Source organism: Cheilinus undulatus, linkage group 6 (assembly GCF_018320785.1).
Source record: "Cheilinus undulatus linkage group 6, ASM1832078v1, whole genome shotgun sequence".
In the NCBI taxonomy this organism is placed as follows: domain Eukaryota; kingdom Metazoa; phylum Chordata; class Actinopteri; order Labriformes; family Labridae; genus Cheilinus; species Cheilinus undulatus.
Window position 1 is genome coordinate 24,502,037 of NC_054870.1, and position 16,785 is coordinate 24,518,821.

A 16,785-nucleotide genomic window follows, 5' to 3' on the forward strand; every position below is an offset into this window, starting at 1 on the left:
TTTTAAGGTTAAAAGTTTTGGATAATTATACTCTAGTTTTATGCTATTTCATCCTCTGTAGGCCCCTTATTTACATTCAAATACATTACATTTGTGCACTGTTGACGCTCATCTGCTATCATTAAACCTCTTGGCTAGAGTTGTGGAAGAAGTGAATGTGTTTTTATGATCATCGCATTAATAGGCCTAACTATTAAAAATATATTCTCTCTATGACAGAAACCATGATGGAAACAAATGCATGTCATTAATGACCTGTTTCCTCTGCTTGCACATTTACCTACCAACTTCAAAATGTAAAAAAGTCAACCCAATCCTCATGGACAAAATGAAATCAAACTGTTCATTCTGAATCTGTACTCACTGAAACATAACAATGAGTCATTATAATATTTGCAGCTCACCTTGTGGCTCCACCTGTAGCTCTCCACCCACAGCCATAAAAGCTCACATCTGTACTTGAAGAAAAGAGGGACAAGGTTAGAATGAGCATATTTGCATTTATTTGTTTATTTTTTTAAATACACTTTAACAAAATCAAGCTAACCCAGAGAAAGCAAAAATATTAAATATTGGTTAAGGAATATATATTTATATATAAAACATGTTGTATCTTTTTAATGAACCTGTCTGAGCAGAGTACTGTCTCTCATTTGGCCTTCACTTTCCATCATTGTGTGTCTGGGTCCCCCTGCTGTCTCAAATATGTCTGACATTTCTTTTGTCCTTACAACTCTATGAAAAATAGATTTATCAACAAATTATGTCCAACAGTTTGCATAAAAAGCTGTAAAAAAATTGTTTTAAGATTATCATGTTGCCTAGAAAATAAGCACAGAACACCAAACTAATCATTTAGACTTCAGAGTAAGGAAAACAATGCATCTTGATTATCAGATACTTCATAAATTCTGCATGTAACTACTTTAAATGATCTTATCAAAACAGTTGTTTCTGACTGACTATAATTACAAAAGAAATGTGCAATCAACGAGCAGAAATTTGAGCAAAAAGTGAACAGTAATTCATCTGGCCTGGCTGATTAGATATTGTGTCTCAAAGAATAAGGTTATTCATCTGACCAGTTAGTAGTTAGTTAGCGTTTGTTTTCGTTAGACCAAAAAAATGTATTAATAAGAATAGGAGAAAAGACTCACTGCTCGCGTATTTACATCTTAGAGAGGGGTAAGCATGTGAATGAACCAAACCCGGTTATTTTTCAAACCTTCTCCTCTCCACAGCCCGCCATGTCCCGTGTGGGATGGATTGGGTCACATGCACAGGCCTCCTCCTTTGGCCCTTCACAAATGTAAGAGAAATATGTGTGACACAGTTGTACCATTCAGCCTTGTGTCAAGACTGCCGAGTCTGGCTCAAGTCCAGCTGCATAAATTTGGGTCTTGACTCTTTTGCATGACAAAGCGGCGCCTCTGGGGCTTTATAACCATGCTAATGCTAATCATTACATAACTGCTATTTAATATTTCGGTCTTCAAAAACTGGACATGGCATCACACAAGGTGAAAATAGTAAGTCAGATATTGTAATGTCTTATGTTTGTGTACTATGTTAAACTTAAAGTTAGTAAATGTTCAAGCTAGCTTGCTAGCTACTACTAGCCATAGCTACTGATAATCCTGTCTGGTTAAAGCATCCGGGAGCACTTCCGGCTGCATCTTGTGCATCTTCTCATATTTGTTATTGATTAATACTTGCTACATTTGGAGGAAAATTCTTTTAGAATTATATTTTGAGACACTCTGTAAGCACAATTAGCCTACCAGGTACTCAGTGATCCAGACTGGGCAGAGAGCAGCTACTTTTGACTTGAACATTTGGTCTCTGCAGACTCTCAAGGGTCAAGTTTGTTTACAAAGCAAAACTTGGCAATTATTTGAATAGGCTTTAGAGGCCTTTGAAAAACAAATTCCCATGACCCAGCTTTCTTGTAGGAAAAAAAACGTCCTGGAAATTGAAGAACTATCAAGAAGAAATGAAACTAAAAAATAATGATAGAAGAAAATGCATTACAGTAAATTAGAGTAACAAAGAATAAGAGTGAAAAGACCTCTCTAAAATATGTTGAGCTCTTCAGCACAGAAGTGAAAAAGCCTTTCAGATGTGAGGTGAAACCTGTGGACTCAAAGTCCAGCTACCTTTTGAATGCACATATATTAAGCCAGTGATAGCTTAAAATGTAGTCTTAATCTATGACACTTGAAGTTTTTAACTTACTAAAATGTAGAGTTTTTTTCTATTTCTCACTATACAAACACATCTTGTGAGGGGTGTATGTAGGAAAAAGTGGAGGGTTGGCCCACTCAATTACAACCCCAATTCCATAAAAGTTGGGCCGCCATGTAAAATACAAATAAAACAGAACCTAATGATTTGTAAATGTCATAAACCCATATTTGCTCACAATAAAACATAAAATTTAAGATATTCAAACTGAGACATGTTTCAATTTCATGATAAATATTAGCTCATTTGAATTTGATGGCTGCAACACATCTAAAGGTTATCGACTGGGCCATAAAAGGCTGGAAAAGTAAGTGATACCAATGCAAAACAGCTTGTGGAGCATTTTGCAACTAATTAGATTAATTCGTAACAGGTCAGTAACATGACTGGGTATAAAAGGAGCATTTTAGAGAGACAGGGTCTTTTAGAAGTAAATATGGGCAGAGGTTCACCAGTCTGTGAAAAAAACTGTCTTAAAATAGTGGAACAGTTTCAGAAAAGTATTCCTTAAAGTGAAATTACAAAAACATTGAATATCCCAAGGTACATAATATCTTCAAAAGATTCAAAGAATTTGGAGAAATCTCTGCACAAGGGACAAGGCTCCAGCAAGACAATACCACATCCATCACAACTGCATGACATTGCAGTAGAAGTGCCCTGGTGCTGAACTAGTCTGCTTGCAGTCCAGGCCGTTCACCAATAGAAAACATTTAGTGCATCATAAAATAAAAAATCCAGTAAAGAAGACTCAGGACTGTTAAGCAGTTAAAATACTTCATCAGACAAGAATGGGAAAACATTCCCCTCACAAAACTGCAGCAACAGGTCTCCTTGCTTCTCAGATGTTTGCAGACTGTTTTTTTATAGAAGAGGGGGATGCTACACAATGGTTGACGTGGCCCTGTCCAAACTTTCTTGAGATGTGTTCCTGCAATCTAATTCAAAATTAGCTCAATTCTCTTGCAATTGGTAAAATGTCTCAATTTCAGCATCTGATATGTTGTTTATTATCAACTGTAAATGACTGCAAATTATTGCATTCTGTTTTTATTTAGGCTACATTTTACACAGCACACCAAGTTTTTTGGAACTGTAGTTGTAAGACAAAATCAGAACCAGGCTAAGTTTAACTGATATTGAGATCAGTTATACTTAGCACAAGCATGAATTTCAAATGATTGCTTCCTCTTTTTAGCCTCAAGGGTCAGCCACATTTGCTCTCTCGCTCTCCAGACTAACAGAAGTACGAGCCTTTGCTCCCTCTGCTCCTCACTTAAATTGAAGCTAGAGCTGTTTTGTGGGAGGGGCAGGGCATACTGGGCACTCTGTTTACCACATGTAGCCTACAAAAAACTAGAGAGTGCAACATGGCATTCAGCAGTTATATAATCTCACTTAGCTTGTTTTCATTCTTGGAGCTGAATTTGAAACTTAATGAGTTGTCCAGCACTGGGCATTAAAAAAAATAGTCTATTTTGTGTTGTTTCCCTAAAAGCAAAACAGTCTGTGGACAGGACATAATACTTGGGCTTCCATAATTCCTGCTTCATGCCCCACATCTCACAACATTAACTATCAAGTTGCTGTTGAAAGGTAAATTACTTGTACGGGGATAAAAAGAGATACCATGTCCTTATAAGACTGCGTGATGTAATTGGATGTATCAAATCCCTGGTATAAACGGCTCTGGGCGCTTCTAATTGGCTGTTGCATCAACAATCTTTGGGAAAGGTCTTGGAAAGGTTGCTCTAGCTTGTAATACCGTCAAACATCCACAGAGGGGCAGAATGGCCCAGTTTAAGTGATCGAGCCGAGCTCCACAAGGGAGAGAGGGAGACGTGAGCAGGCACTGGAGTGGACAGATAGAGGGAGATAGAGTAGGAGGGGGTGGATCGTGCAAAAGTCAATGAAAGGGAGACAATGTGAATGCCCACTTCAGTCACTGGAAAGCAATTAATGTTTGGAAGCTGGTCTATTTATAGCCTCAAAGCCTGGAGTATTATTCAATCATTCAAATGTATTGAGCGTGCACACTTTGCCCAATTAGGCCAGAGCCCAACTGTGTCACATTAAAACTAAACAGGCGACCGCAGAGTTTTGAGGGCTGTCAAAAAAAATCCACTGATTTAGTAAAAGTTATAAATTGTTTTGTGATAAAGTAGATGAAAAAATAGCGCATAGAATGCGTTGCTTAATTGGGTGAAGGAAAATCTGTCTGATTAGCCCTCTCCAACAGAAGGGGATTAAGCTTTTAGGCGGTAATTATTATAAAGTATACGTCAGCAGATATCCACCCATTTCAGGCGGACAGACGTGAGCTGGAGGGGTGTCCTGCTTGGTGGATGTGCTCTGTGTAGGGCCCGGTCAGACGTGGAGAGACCCACCAGGAACACAGGCAGGAACAGGAATATCCTCCTGAGTCAGTGCCACGACGCTGACACACCACACTCCCCGGCAGGGCAGCCTCTGCTCCGATAATAAGCATCCTATGCTATTCAGCTCAAGATGGCGGTGCAGGCAGCGGAAAAGGACGGAATAGTGAGTATTTTGGAGCTTCGTTGGAAACGAGGAGGGGGTTGGATTGGAATTTATTCATATAGAGTTCATAACGGGCTGTGGTTTTTACCGTTATGTCGAGTATCCGGTGCTTATTGTGAATGCAGAGCGCAGTGCGCAGCGCATTGAGCGCAACGCGACTCCTCTTTCATGTATAGCCGGAGAGGAAATCCAATACGAGCAAGGTGAAATGTACCGGCGTTTGCTCACCTTAGCAGGTTCACCGGTTTTCTGTGTGCATACGTGCAAGTTAACGAGGCTAAATTATGATCTCGTATGGTTTACGAAAAGGTAACCTGCTGCGACATGACAGGTCTGGTGCCACCTCGTCATTGTTAGTTTACACCGCGTGCAAGGCCACACAGTGTGTTTGTATTTGACAGACAGGCCCGCGGCCTCATGGTGTTTATTTTAACCCGACCAGGCCACTTTGCATCCCACCTGGCGGGGCGATAACTGACAGTTTGCTTGTTGTTTCTTTTGTCACTGGTGTTGCAGACTGTGGAGGATGACCACCTGAACGACTCGCTGGGGAACCCCGGCCTCATCTCACCTGACAAGGAGGATTTATCACGTCTCCTGGTAGGAAGAAGCCTTAACTACCTCCTGCCTGTCCTTGTTTGGCGCTCGCTCCGTGCTGTGCGTAATAATTTTAATGTACTTTACGTAGACGGTGCCATTCAGCGGGCGCATCCGGGGCGGCATGCGGCCAGGGAAGAAGATCATAGTGATGGGCATTGTCGACTTGGAGCCAGACAGGTAGGATAACGCTCAGCAATGCATGCACAAACTCCCCGCCTGCAGCCTGAAACACTATTTTGTCATGCATATGCAAACAGAGAAAATCTAGAGATGTGTTTTTGTTGTAAAGGCAGTCAGACTTGCACAGCCACTCCAGGACACAGTGAGTAATGCGTGGGCAGCCTGAGAGAGAGAGAGAGAGAGAGAGAGAATAGTGGCTTGTTAAGTATGCAGAGACAGGGCGTTCCCCCCCAACAAGCTGGAAGAAAAAAGGGGGGGAAAAGGGGAAAAAGGAGACCAAGCAAGGCAGGCTTGTTTGGGTGTGTCCTGACCCTACATTGGAAACTTGTGTTAAACTTGGAAGAAACCTCCCCATGACTTCATCGCTCTCAGTGGCTGCTGCTGGCACAGTTTTCATGGCGAAGTTCATGTGAATGTCCTGCAGAACAAAACTGCTCCAAGGCTCAAAATAAACAACTGTTTCCCCAGAAAGTTTGAGCCTGCAGCCTTGTCAACACACCACAACAAAGAGGGTTGTGTGTAAACAGCACAGCTGCAAAGGAGGGCTGGTTAACCAAATCTAGCAGCAGGGATTATGCATTATTAACTCACTTTGGTTTTACATTGCAGCAGCAGAATTCTGCATTTAAATTAATCCAGATTAGTGATTGGGATCATATGCTGTCAGTGTTGTGCTGCAATCCTCTGTTTTCCTTCCTCACTCAGCTTCAATGTGAGCCTGACCTGCGGCCGTGACTCAGAGAAGGAGGAGCCTCCATATGATGTGGCCCTGAAACTCACTGCCCGCTTTTCTGACCGCCAGTTTCTGCGCAGTGCCCGTGTCTCTGGGAAATGGGTTGGGGAGGAGGCGTCCACTGCCTACTTTCCCTTCATCCCTGATCAGCCTTTTAGGGTAAACATCCTTTTCTTACAAAGTCATACGCCACATGTGGTTATTTCTGGTTCAGGTCAAGTGTCTCTAAGTTCTTGATGAACAATGCTTTCATGAAAATAGGTTGATGCTCTATTTTTCCCTGCAGTCTGCTTTCATGGTTGATCATGATCCTTTTTTTCACTGCATCTTATTTGGTATGCATCTGGAAGTTTTATTGCTGCTATTTGGCTTTAACTCTTTTCAAAAGCATCTACCGTGTAAAGTTGTCAAAATCATGATAAGACTTTTCAATACTGGACATTTCCAAATAATACCATCTTTATTATTTTAAAGATCCATCTTATCTAAAAATACCAACGCTTAAATAAGACATCCTCAGCCATACTTAAACCAAAAAGTGTCTCAAAAGACAGAAAGGGCAGCAGTGATGCATTAAGACTCACAGGACACTTATGTTTCTCAAGTCCTTTTGGCATCTAAAACATATGCAAAAAAAGTTGGGTTTTTTTTCTATTTCTCTTGCAAAAGACACAGAACAGACATAAATGTATTGTCCAAATTGCATAGATAAATTAGAAGTATTTAGCAATGTATGTGATTTGAAACAAGAAATTACCCAATACTGGGGCTTTAAATTTAGCTACTTTGATATCATAACCTATATCAGTATTTATTTTTGAACTAATATCAAATATTAGTTTGAGATACATTCAAACTACAACAGCTATGTAAAGGGGATAGGATCAAAGTGAGCAAAGGATAAAATACTTTACTAAAACAATCATCTAAGAGTGTAAAATGAAACAGAATGAGTTGAAATCATTGTGTAATTTAGCAGCATTTGCATGGTGTTGTACTCAGGGCAGCTTTTGTCTGTATACAATCCTGGCACCCACCAGCATGCTTTTCTCCTGTTTATTTCATGGCAGTTTTTATATTTTATGACATTTAAGGTTAGTCAGAAGAAAAGTCTTGATCTTGTCAAAAGATTTTATTCATAGTACATCACCTTAGCATGCAGAAATAAAAGGCAAACGGGAAATCTTTTCCACGCTTTATCATATTCCTCCATAGCTACAGGCTGTGAGCTCCGTGAAGTAGTCTGTGAAATGCATTAGAGGTGGCATCAGCTGTTTATGTGTGTGGATGCAGTGGTCGGCTGAGCATTACATATGCAGAATGAGTAATTCTCATATGACCAGAAGGACTCTAATGTCATATTCCGCTCCAGTAATTCTGAATATGCTCATTAGTAAGACATATGGTGTTTGACAAAAAATATATGAAGACTTTTTTTTTTTTTTTTAACTTCAAATGTGAATTCCCTGGACTTAAATTACACAGTCAAACTCATCTACTTCTGGAAGAAAGAAGGTTTAGGCCTTTAGAAAGCACAATAAGCTAAACAAAGCCACCACCATCTTTCACCTATTTATAAAGAGGTTATCCCTGCGTCTGGTTATGTAATGCCTGCTCTCTGTTAAAGTGTCATTGTTTATTGTTGGAGCGTGACTGAGCAGGTCAGCACATTCATGACTCTGCCAAAAGCTGGAGGCTGCAGATTAAAGCTGCCATGCAGAGTGCTGCCTCACAAATTCACTCGCAGGCATGTGGTCAGACACATGATGAGTTGTGGTTTTAGAGCAGGTTAGACGGAGTTCAATGATAACTGTCTGCATCAGGAGGTGGGAGCACGACTACAAAATTGCTTTTCTTTGGTAGAAAATATCAGAGACGATATTAACACTGATCAGTTTTTCATGTTGGCTGATTTAGGTGAGCAAGGGCTTGTATGGTAAAGTTACACAGACTTCCTTCTGGCTTTGTTAGACAGTGTTTGGATGGTTTGGTACACATAAACTGTTGTTTTTTTGAGAATCAGTTTGGATTGTGGTGTTTACCTTTTAAGCTTTTAATATTAGACTGGACAAACATGATTAAGAGCTGGCTACAAAAGTCTTCTCATTAAGCTCATAAAACTTTTTTGTCACCTATTGTTTTCTGTATTAAGTCAGAGCTGCAGCCGGTAATGTTTTAAATGACTGTGGGAAAGATTAACTGCAGAGTGAAAGGTGTTGCTCAGTTCTGCCTAAAACAACATTGTGCACTTGCACTACCTATCCAGAACAAAATTAGCAAATGGTTGAAGTGCATAGTGAAGCCTAAACAGAAAGATATTTTAATTTCATTTGTTAGAGAAAAAAGATATTTATCATGTGGGCTCAGAAATATGAATGACTCTGGATATCTTTTTGTCTTAACCTGATTTTGCAGATTTCATCAAAAGATATTGTGAATTCTTTCATATCTAAATACCGAAACTAAAGTAAGGATTGTGGAGATGAACAACATCTAATTTAGAGTTGTTTAATCAATCTACTCCTGTTGAGTGAGTGTGTGTTGGGTTGATTAAACAAAAACAGATGTTCAACTGCAGCAGAAAAGCAGTTCATTAGTCGCACCCTCATGCAGCTGCTACTGAATTGGAACAGACATCTTGATTTGAATTTTCTTTTGAGTGAGCTTAATCTAAAACTAACTAGATTTACATTGCAATGGCATCCTCATCATGAAGTAGTGCAGAATGTGAATGATTACTTAGAACCCTCACTGCATGACAACAACTGACTAGATATTTATAAAAGCAGAGATCTGTGTTTTTAAATAAAACAAGGTGAATAGGTTGGTTAAAGGACCATGCTAACCTTTTTATTAAACATATTATTGGGGGAAAAGGTAAGGAAATGTAGGTTTGGTAGATTATTTCTTTGTTGTAACAATGCTTCTTGGCAATAAATTCTCTACCCTGTTTATTATTAGTTTAAATGGTGCCTCATTTGTAAGGAACATGTCTTTGTGGGATGAGCAGTAGAGCTGAGTGTGTGGGTTGTGCCCATGAAAAATTTGCCAGATCTTCTCAGATGATGCCAAACAGCTTATTCTGCTGTTGCTATTGACTCTTGTTTTGAGCTTCTGATACCCACAGGTACTGATAATCAGGTGTCTGATTGTCATCATTGGAGGCAATGTCAATGCAGAGAGATATTGAGATGAGAAATGCTGGTTGAAGAATGGGATGCCATCCCACAGCAGTGTGTGACCAGCATGAGGAGGAGGTGCCAGGCTGTTGTGGCTTTATATGGTTCTTAAACGTGTTACTGAGGCTCCTGTTTGTAAAATGAACGAATTGTTAAATTGCCAATATATCTTGATTTCAGACTTCAATCTTCAACCCCAAACAAGCATCAATGGCAGAATCAGCTGTTTGACATTGGCAGAGAAGATTTGGCAATTTTTTCATGGGCACTGATCAGCTCTGCTGCTCATCCCACAAATGTATGTTGCAAACAAATGTGGCATCATTTAAAAGGGAAATAAACAGGCTTTCCAACAGTATAAGATGTATTGCCAAGAAGTATTGTTAAAACAAAGAAATAATCTACTGAACACAAATAACCTTACTTTTCTTGTGCTAAGTTTGGTTATTTCTTGTTTTAATGACTGATGCAATTGAAATCAGTCTCATTAGTACTTAAGCTGTGGTGTGAGAGCAAGATTTTTTGTAGCTTAGCACATGGACCTGAATCAGAGGAACAATAAGAAAACATATTTTTGTAGTCTGTTTTGGTACAAAATTGAACTGTTTTTCTTCCAGCGTGCATTGTTACGTCACATCAGCTAGCCTGCTCGCTAGATGTTTTTGTTTTACCGCTTAGCAAACCTGGCTAGTCTGTTTCTTATTTTTGTGCTAAGCTAAATGTTATCTTGTTATCCAATGCTCTGCAAAGGAATTGAGTCAGCATGTAACACTGAAGGTTTCCTTTTAGATCTTTGAGGTGTTGATTGCTCCTTTATGCACTGAGCTCCCAGGTTAATCATTTCTGCCATCTAAAATTCTCTTTCTCTTTTCCTTCCTCTGTACTTTCTTTGGCCCTCCTCCCTCTCTGCAGATTGAGATCCACTGTGAGCACCAGAGGTTCCGGATATTCGTGGATGGACACCAGCTCTTTGACTTTTATCACAAAGTAAAATCTTTGGCCTCTATCGACACAGTACGGATACAAGGAGACCTACAGATCACCAAGCTGGGTTAACTTCCCGCTCCTCCTTTTCTGCAAGTCAAGTGTGAAACAAGGACTCAATCACAGACGACCATGCACACACAGTACGCGCCTGTTACGTCATCATTCCTTACCCATCATGCAACACTGCAGCGACAAAGCAACTGGAAAAAGACTCCGGCTGTGACAAGTTAGAGTTCCTTTGTTAAGTCTCATTCACTTCTTTCTTTCTTTTAATCAGGATCTGATACAATGAGGCTTTGATGGTGAATGTGTTTGTTGGTTTTCAGGGTTTCCCTCTTTGTAGACCCAGTTCTGTCAGATCAAGGATCTTATGATTTATTACTATCCGTTCCAGGTTGAATCCTTTAGGGAGATAGAGGCAGGTGTGAAGCACCTCCATAGATGGGAATAATAATTTTAATTTCATAGAAACAAGTATCTCAGGAAAAAATGATGAGGAAAGCAAAATATAGAGGTTAATTAAATGTCCTTATTCTTCAGGTTATATCTGGACATTTAACAGCTCCCATAAGTTTTTGGATAAACAGCAACATGCCTGAGATTAAGACAAAGTAGAGAGTTCTTGAAGATTGTTCAAACATGACAAGTCTTCAAAATTCAGCCGTACTGGACTCAGATGTGACAGGTTAAATCTGAGTCACAATCAACAGTTTTGAATATCAGATAAAGTTTTGCGTAAATTATTTCAGATTGTTTCTGTTCTTTCGATGCAGTTATCTTCTAAAACTCCTGATCAGATCACAGTAGAGCAGTGTTGCATCCTGTTTTCTCTATGCTGGTGTTTCTCCATAGGGTATTCCTCTGTGATCCCTTGGGTTTATCCAAGTTGCCATGGCAACACATTGCAGTCTCATCGACCTAAATTCCCAAAAATAAGGATTACATCATGTCAAGATTTATCAGAGTGGTCCCATGCTGTACACAGCATGTTTTGCTACGTAATTAAGCCATAATTAAAGGCATATTTGCTGTTTGAATGAGTTCATGACTCTGCTGTCACACTTGCAGATTTTTCACTTCCTCTGAATAGTACACTAAAGCAGTATGCAACTTATTTTCATTTTTTCAAAGCACTAGTTTCACTTAATATTTAGAAAAACAGTGCTGTCAGTGTGCATGTGTGTGCTGAGCAACAATGACACAAATCCTTCGGTCTCATTTGGTTGCAGCGAGTCTCTTGGAAGCAGGATCAGATCCTGATGGTATTCTGAATGTATAGTATTCATGTTTCAATAGTAGCATAGAAAATATAGTGATGCACAAATTATGATGTTAAGTCACAGTTTTTGGTGGTATGGCTGGTGCTGTTATAGTCCATTTTCAGTCATACAGTATGTCTTATGTGTTTATGACTTTTTAAAAGTGTTCCTGAATCATTCCACACTAAGGCAGGTTGACGTTATGAAGCAGGTCTGTCTTTGTTTGAATCAGCCAGCAGGTCTAACAATTGTAATTTATTGTCTTGAATTTATTACATGGTTTTATCTCCATTACCTCTCCCTTCACGTAGTATGTCTTTATCTTTAACTGAGGCAGAGACAAAGTTAAGATAAACACGCAGTGACTGTCGAGGTTCAACGTGAAACTCACAGTGTTGAAAGTATGAAGTCTTAATGTGCTCTGTTTACACTTCATTCACTATCAGTGCTCACCTTGCCTGCTATAGAACTACTACTTTCAACAAAAGCCAAATAAGATGACTGACTATTATAACGAATGCTTATTTTCAGTTTGGATTAAGTTCCAAATAATTGTGTAAAAAATATGAATCATGCCATGTATAAAAGGATATAAAAATTGTGATAAATGTCCATCCATGAGAATATTTTCACATTCAAAGTGAGGTCTTCTTTTTTTCTGTCAACAGTCAAAAACAAAAGACCCTGTTTACTTTCAAAAACAGCAAAGTAAAGCAGCAGCTAGAGTAGAATGAGTTTATTGAAAAATGGCTGAAATGCCTTTTTTATAAACCCATATACTGTAAAAACTACAAAGTATATTTGCTGCATTAAATGAGTGACTAATAGGGATGTAACAATATCAAAATCTCGCGGTACAATAATACCCCGGTTAGTCCCGGTATGGTATTTATTTCTGTATCAAAAAACAACAACAAAAGACTTGGTAAAAAAAGTGACATTGTGTTTACAAACCTTATAAAACCTTCACAGTTACACCTTGTGATCTGATGAGCCCTCTGTTGTGGGGAAGTAGATAGTGAACTCTTCCTTTAGAGTCTTTAAGCCTTGCTGGATTCTGCTCCTTGTATCTCTGTGAATCTTTACAGGGTGATGATTTGCCAACTATCTGCTTATGTTATTGGTATTCCCCAGTAAGTGTGTCCCTGCAGTCTGACAGTGTCTGCACATTATTTTTGGATTGTCCATTGCCCTTTCTTCTTTCTTGACACCAGGAAACCAAAATGCTTCCACATGTCATATTTTAAAGTCCCTGGAGCCTTCTTAATCTCAAAAACTTTGTCACATGGTCCACCCTTGACACTCATAACATCCACCATTTTCACGCTGTTGGATCAAGCCAGCAAGCGGAGTGCAAAGGATGATGGGTACACAAGTGCAAAGTTTTGGGTTGACAGAATTTTAAAATTTGTGTTTCTTATCAATTTGGTAACAATTTTGGCATTAATTATTGGTAAAAAAAAAAAGTAGCTCTTAATGGTGATAAAACAACTAGGGACGCATTATTCTTGCTTTAATGTAATGCATAACTCAGTTGTCAGTGAAGCCTGAAGATTTTGGAAAAAACTCTTGTATGGTGCATCAGTCAGTGAGTTTTTCTTAATATTTTCTTTTATAATTCGACCTTGAAGCATTATCTAAAATAAAGTTAACCAAATTAATTTCTTACAACTTCTATGTCAATTGGAGATGGATGAAATATTAATTAGCTGTTAATAACAAAAACCTCGACTGAGCTTTGAGAAGCTTTGACTGAGACAGATGCTCATTCATATCGAACAGATTATTAAAAGGCATTCTTTCAGAGGCTGTTTTCAGCCTCTGCATAAGCAGTTTGACCCATCAAGGAGGCAAAGAGTTGGGACTGTAGTAGACTGCACAGAAATACATTTAAGATTTGTACACTCAGTCTTCAGCTGATGAGGGTGTCCCGTCTCATTCTGCTGCTGTGTCTTTGGAGTAAGCTTGTTTTGGATGCATGCATACATCCAGTGTTTATCATCTCTACTCTTATGTTGGACTAAGTTTCCCTGTTCCAGCTCTGATGGCTCTGAAGCAAGCCTTTTTTTTTTTTCTCCTGCTTGGTCAGACAGAATCTTCCTCACTTGCTTTCGCTTGGTAGGCGCTGGTTTATTTTGGTCACAAACAGGAAATGAGTACAGTTTGTTATGAAGTGCAGTGCTGACTGAAAAGATATGAGCCAGTGAAATGGACCATTTCTTCAGTATTACAACTGAGAAAAGTGGGAGAATAATGTGAAATAACTGTCCACAGGTTTTTTTGTGTTCTTTCTTTTACCTGGTGACCATCCATTTACAACACTACATTTTCTACATTTTACAGCAACGTGTTGATGTTACTCATGTAAAGACTACAACTTTAACTCAGCAGTGTGTGTCATGGATGTTGAAGCAAAATGTACTCTAGTGTTCATACAGGTTCATGTTTTGCAGCAGCAGTAGTAGTGCTGTTTTTAAGAACTATGGGGGAGGAAGATGACCAGTTCAAGACCTCTGAATTAAAGGGCTCACATCAGGGAGGGTTTTGTGTTTGAGTGAGTGTACAGGGATCTGAGCTGTGTACGTGCTTTCTTAACATACAACAATGTAAATCTGCAATAGCATGTTTGGGGATTTTTTTTTTTTTTTTTTTTTTTTTGAGGTTTATGCACAAGTGATTGTCTGGCACATGATAAGCTGGCAGGGTACTTGAGCTTTTTTTTGGTACTAGCACACTTTTAAAAAGGCTGGTTTGCCAAAGGATACAGTGCGCAGAATTTGTCATTTTGGGCTATCTTGCTGTTAAGTTGCAGATTGCAATCAACTTGAGCTTTTTCCCTGTATCCTTCCCTAGATAAGCTGAAGAAAAATACAGGAAAGGTGTTGCAGCAACATTTGAAAACTAGAAACATTAAAGTTCCTCTCTGGATTCAGTGCGTGGAATATGCCTACATGGAAAAGGCCTTGGTCCCTTTGTTAATACAAAGAGCTTTTCATATTTAATTTCATTCATTTATTTTAAAAAATCATTTTGAGATGTTCTAATACTGGGTTTTATTTGTTTTAGCCTCTTATACTGCAGAGCTAAATTCAGCTATATTATCATTGGACAGATATGAAATAAACACACTGTGCCATCAGGGTGTTGTAATCATAAGTTAGTAAAATGTCAGCAATCAGTTTCCTTTCACAGATAGTGTGTAATCCCCCCTCCCCTCATGTTAACAATTATCAGTGTTGGTCAGCACTAAACTCTACCTATGAATACCAGGAGAGAAAAGTTGTTTTAACATCTGTATATTTTTGTTTCTCAATACTTTGTTTAATACAACGGGCCCCACTTTCTTACCTTTCCATGATCCCATTGCTATTGTAACAATTCTTCTTTTTAATGAATATTTAATTGTTCTTCAACCCTTTAAAACGCCACTGAAAAACTGAATGTTACTCTCCTTCTGATTGTAATCTATTGATATGAACTCAGCTTCATGCGTGTTCTGAAAAGGTGAAACAGACCATCTTTCCTCAATTAAAACATAAAAGGTTTAAGATGAACTTGACATGATTGGACTTTGGATGTACATATTGTGGAACATGGCCTTTAGGCTGAGTTACCAGCAGAAAGCATTTTGATGTGCATGTAAGCTACCTGGAATTTTGTATGAAAGACTAAGGTATTATGTTGTCAGTGTTTGGTGCATTCAGGCATGCTATTTCTTTTATTCCATCTACTGTGTACAGCGTGTTTTGAGGGCAGATTCCCCCTTGTGGTAGCATTTTATTTTCCTTCTGTTTAGCCTAGTATTTATGAAGAGACCAGTTTACTAAATGCCGAACTTTGAACAAATTCACATGAAGAAAGATGACGGGCAAAGTGTACAAGTCACGCTATTTACCATTTCAGATTTGCACTTTTAAAACGTGCTAAAACTACATCATGGTATCCATTCACAGTATGAAGTGTCCTCAAAGTAGGCTGATATGTTGGTAATGTGTTGTGTGGTTGTACAATCATGTTATTATTTCTATTTATTACAGTGTAACCAGCAGGGTTGTGTGTGGTAACATCATACCTAATGTATTGGTAACGTACTAATTTTTGCTGTTTCTATGAAGGCATCTTGAAAAGTAGAGGTTTTTTTTTATATAATGATCAAAGCGTATCTTTGGTACAGGCTTACATATTCAAATTTACATATTCTACTTTCTGTATGACAAACGTGTGGTGAAAGGTGTGTTGGACTTTTTTTTCTGTTAACCTTAAAGCTAAGCATCATTTTGACTGAAGTATTTTTTAGGATGTACAGTCTGAGGATATCCAGGGTGTCATAAAGCATCATGTTGTCTCCCTTTCAGCTGTGCAGCTTTCAAAAACCTGCTCCACAAATAGCAGAAGCACTCTCATGTATGACATGATGCAAATTCCCCAAATATCTTAAAATGACCCTGATTTTGTGTCTCACAAATGTGCACTGGACCAGTGTTTAGATGAAGACGGTACATTCTACCACTGTGCTGTAAGACTTCTCCAAATGTTCCTTTTTTCCACCTCATGCTTTTGTAAAAACAGCTACTTTGCAAACCAATAAACTTCTCATCTTAGACGTGTTCTTGTGCTTAATGTCTCCGACTGTTAATGCCCCCATAGGACAAATAACCTGTTTGCTGAGTCCTTGTTTAACTAAGTGGTTTTTTTTACATAATAAGATGGAGTTCATCCTACCTTTCCTAGCTGCAACAACCAAAGTCAGATATACACTATGGACAAAAAGTATTTGGCCACACCTGTTAATGATTGAATTCAGGTGTTTCAATTAGCTCTGTTGCCACAGGTGTGTAAAATCAGCATGCAGCATCCGTTTGCAAACATCTATGATACAAAATGGGTCGTTCTGAAGAGGTCATTGACTTCAGGTGTGGTACTGTGACAGATGTCAGAAATCAGAGCAGGGCAAATGACTGCCGATGTAGATGATTCATAAAAGTCACCAACAACCTGCTGATTCCACAGCTGAAGAGCTCTAAACTTCCACTGGCATTAATGTAGGTGCAAAAACTGTAGG

General features: G+C 38.8%; 2 protein-coding genes across 7 annotated transcripts in view; one reads left to right on the top strand and one right to left on the bottom strand.

Moving 5' to 3' along the window:
* abch1 (ATP-binding cassette, sub-family H, member 1) overlaps nucleotides 1–1,838 on the bottom strand; it is a 50,695-nt gene extending 48,857 nt beyond the window's left edge. The window contains exons 1-3 of one of the 4 annotated variants that reach the window (XM_041788956.1): nucleotides 1,782–1,838; nucleotides 1,158–1,299; nucleotides 405–458 (exon numbers count right to left, since the gene is read on the bottom strand). The gene's annotated coding sequence lies outside the window, so the exon portion shown is untranslated. Of the gene's footprint in view, nucleotides 1–404; nucleotides 459–626; nucleotides 675–1,157; nucleotides 1,300–1,781 lie in introns of those variants that run through there. The other 3 variants (XM_041788957.1, XM_041788959.1, XM_041788958.1) reach the window with 3 other exon arrangements.
* On the top strand, nucleotides 1,223–16,324 carry LOC121510752 (galectin-related protein-like). 3 transcript variants are annotated; one of them, XM_041788964.1, is made up of 6 exons: nucleotides 1,252–1,309; nucleotides 4,551–4,785; nucleotides 5,293–5,385; nucleotides 5,474–5,562; nucleotides 6,271–6,457; nucleotides 10,390–16,324. In XM_041788964.1, exons 2-6 carry the CDS (start codon nucleotides 4,753–4,755, stop codon nucleotides 10,531–10,533), a joined length of 546 nt encoding a protein of 181 aa, XP_041644898.1. In that variant the 5' UTR covers nucleotides 1,252–1,309; nucleotides 4,551–4,752; the 3' UTR covers nucleotides 10,534–16,324. The 3 variants fall into 3 exon arrangements, with proteins under 3 accessions (XP_041644896.1, XP_041644898.1, XP_041644899.1); XM_041788965.1 differs by having other exon boundaries at nucleotides 5,302–5,385; XM_041788962.1 differs by lacking the exon at nucleotides 4,551–4,785 and having other exon boundaries at nucleotides 1,223–1,309; nucleotides 5,302–5,385.
* The last annotated feature ends 461 nt before the right edge of the window (nucleotides 16,325–16,785 follow it).

Coding starts and splice junctions, on each gene's coding strand:
- LOC121510752 (XM_041788962.1), top strand. CDS start 1,262: ATGGATTGGGTCACATGCACAGGCCTCCTCCTTTGGCCCTTCACAAAT. Junction 5,563..6,270: donor GTCGACTTGGAGCCAGACAG/GTAGGATAACGC, acceptor TTCCTCACTCAG/CTTCAATGTGAGCCTGACCT. Junction 6,458..10,389: donor TCCCTGATCAGCCTTTTAGG/GTAAACATCCTT, acceptor CCCTCTCTGCAG/ATTGAGATCCACTGTGAGCA.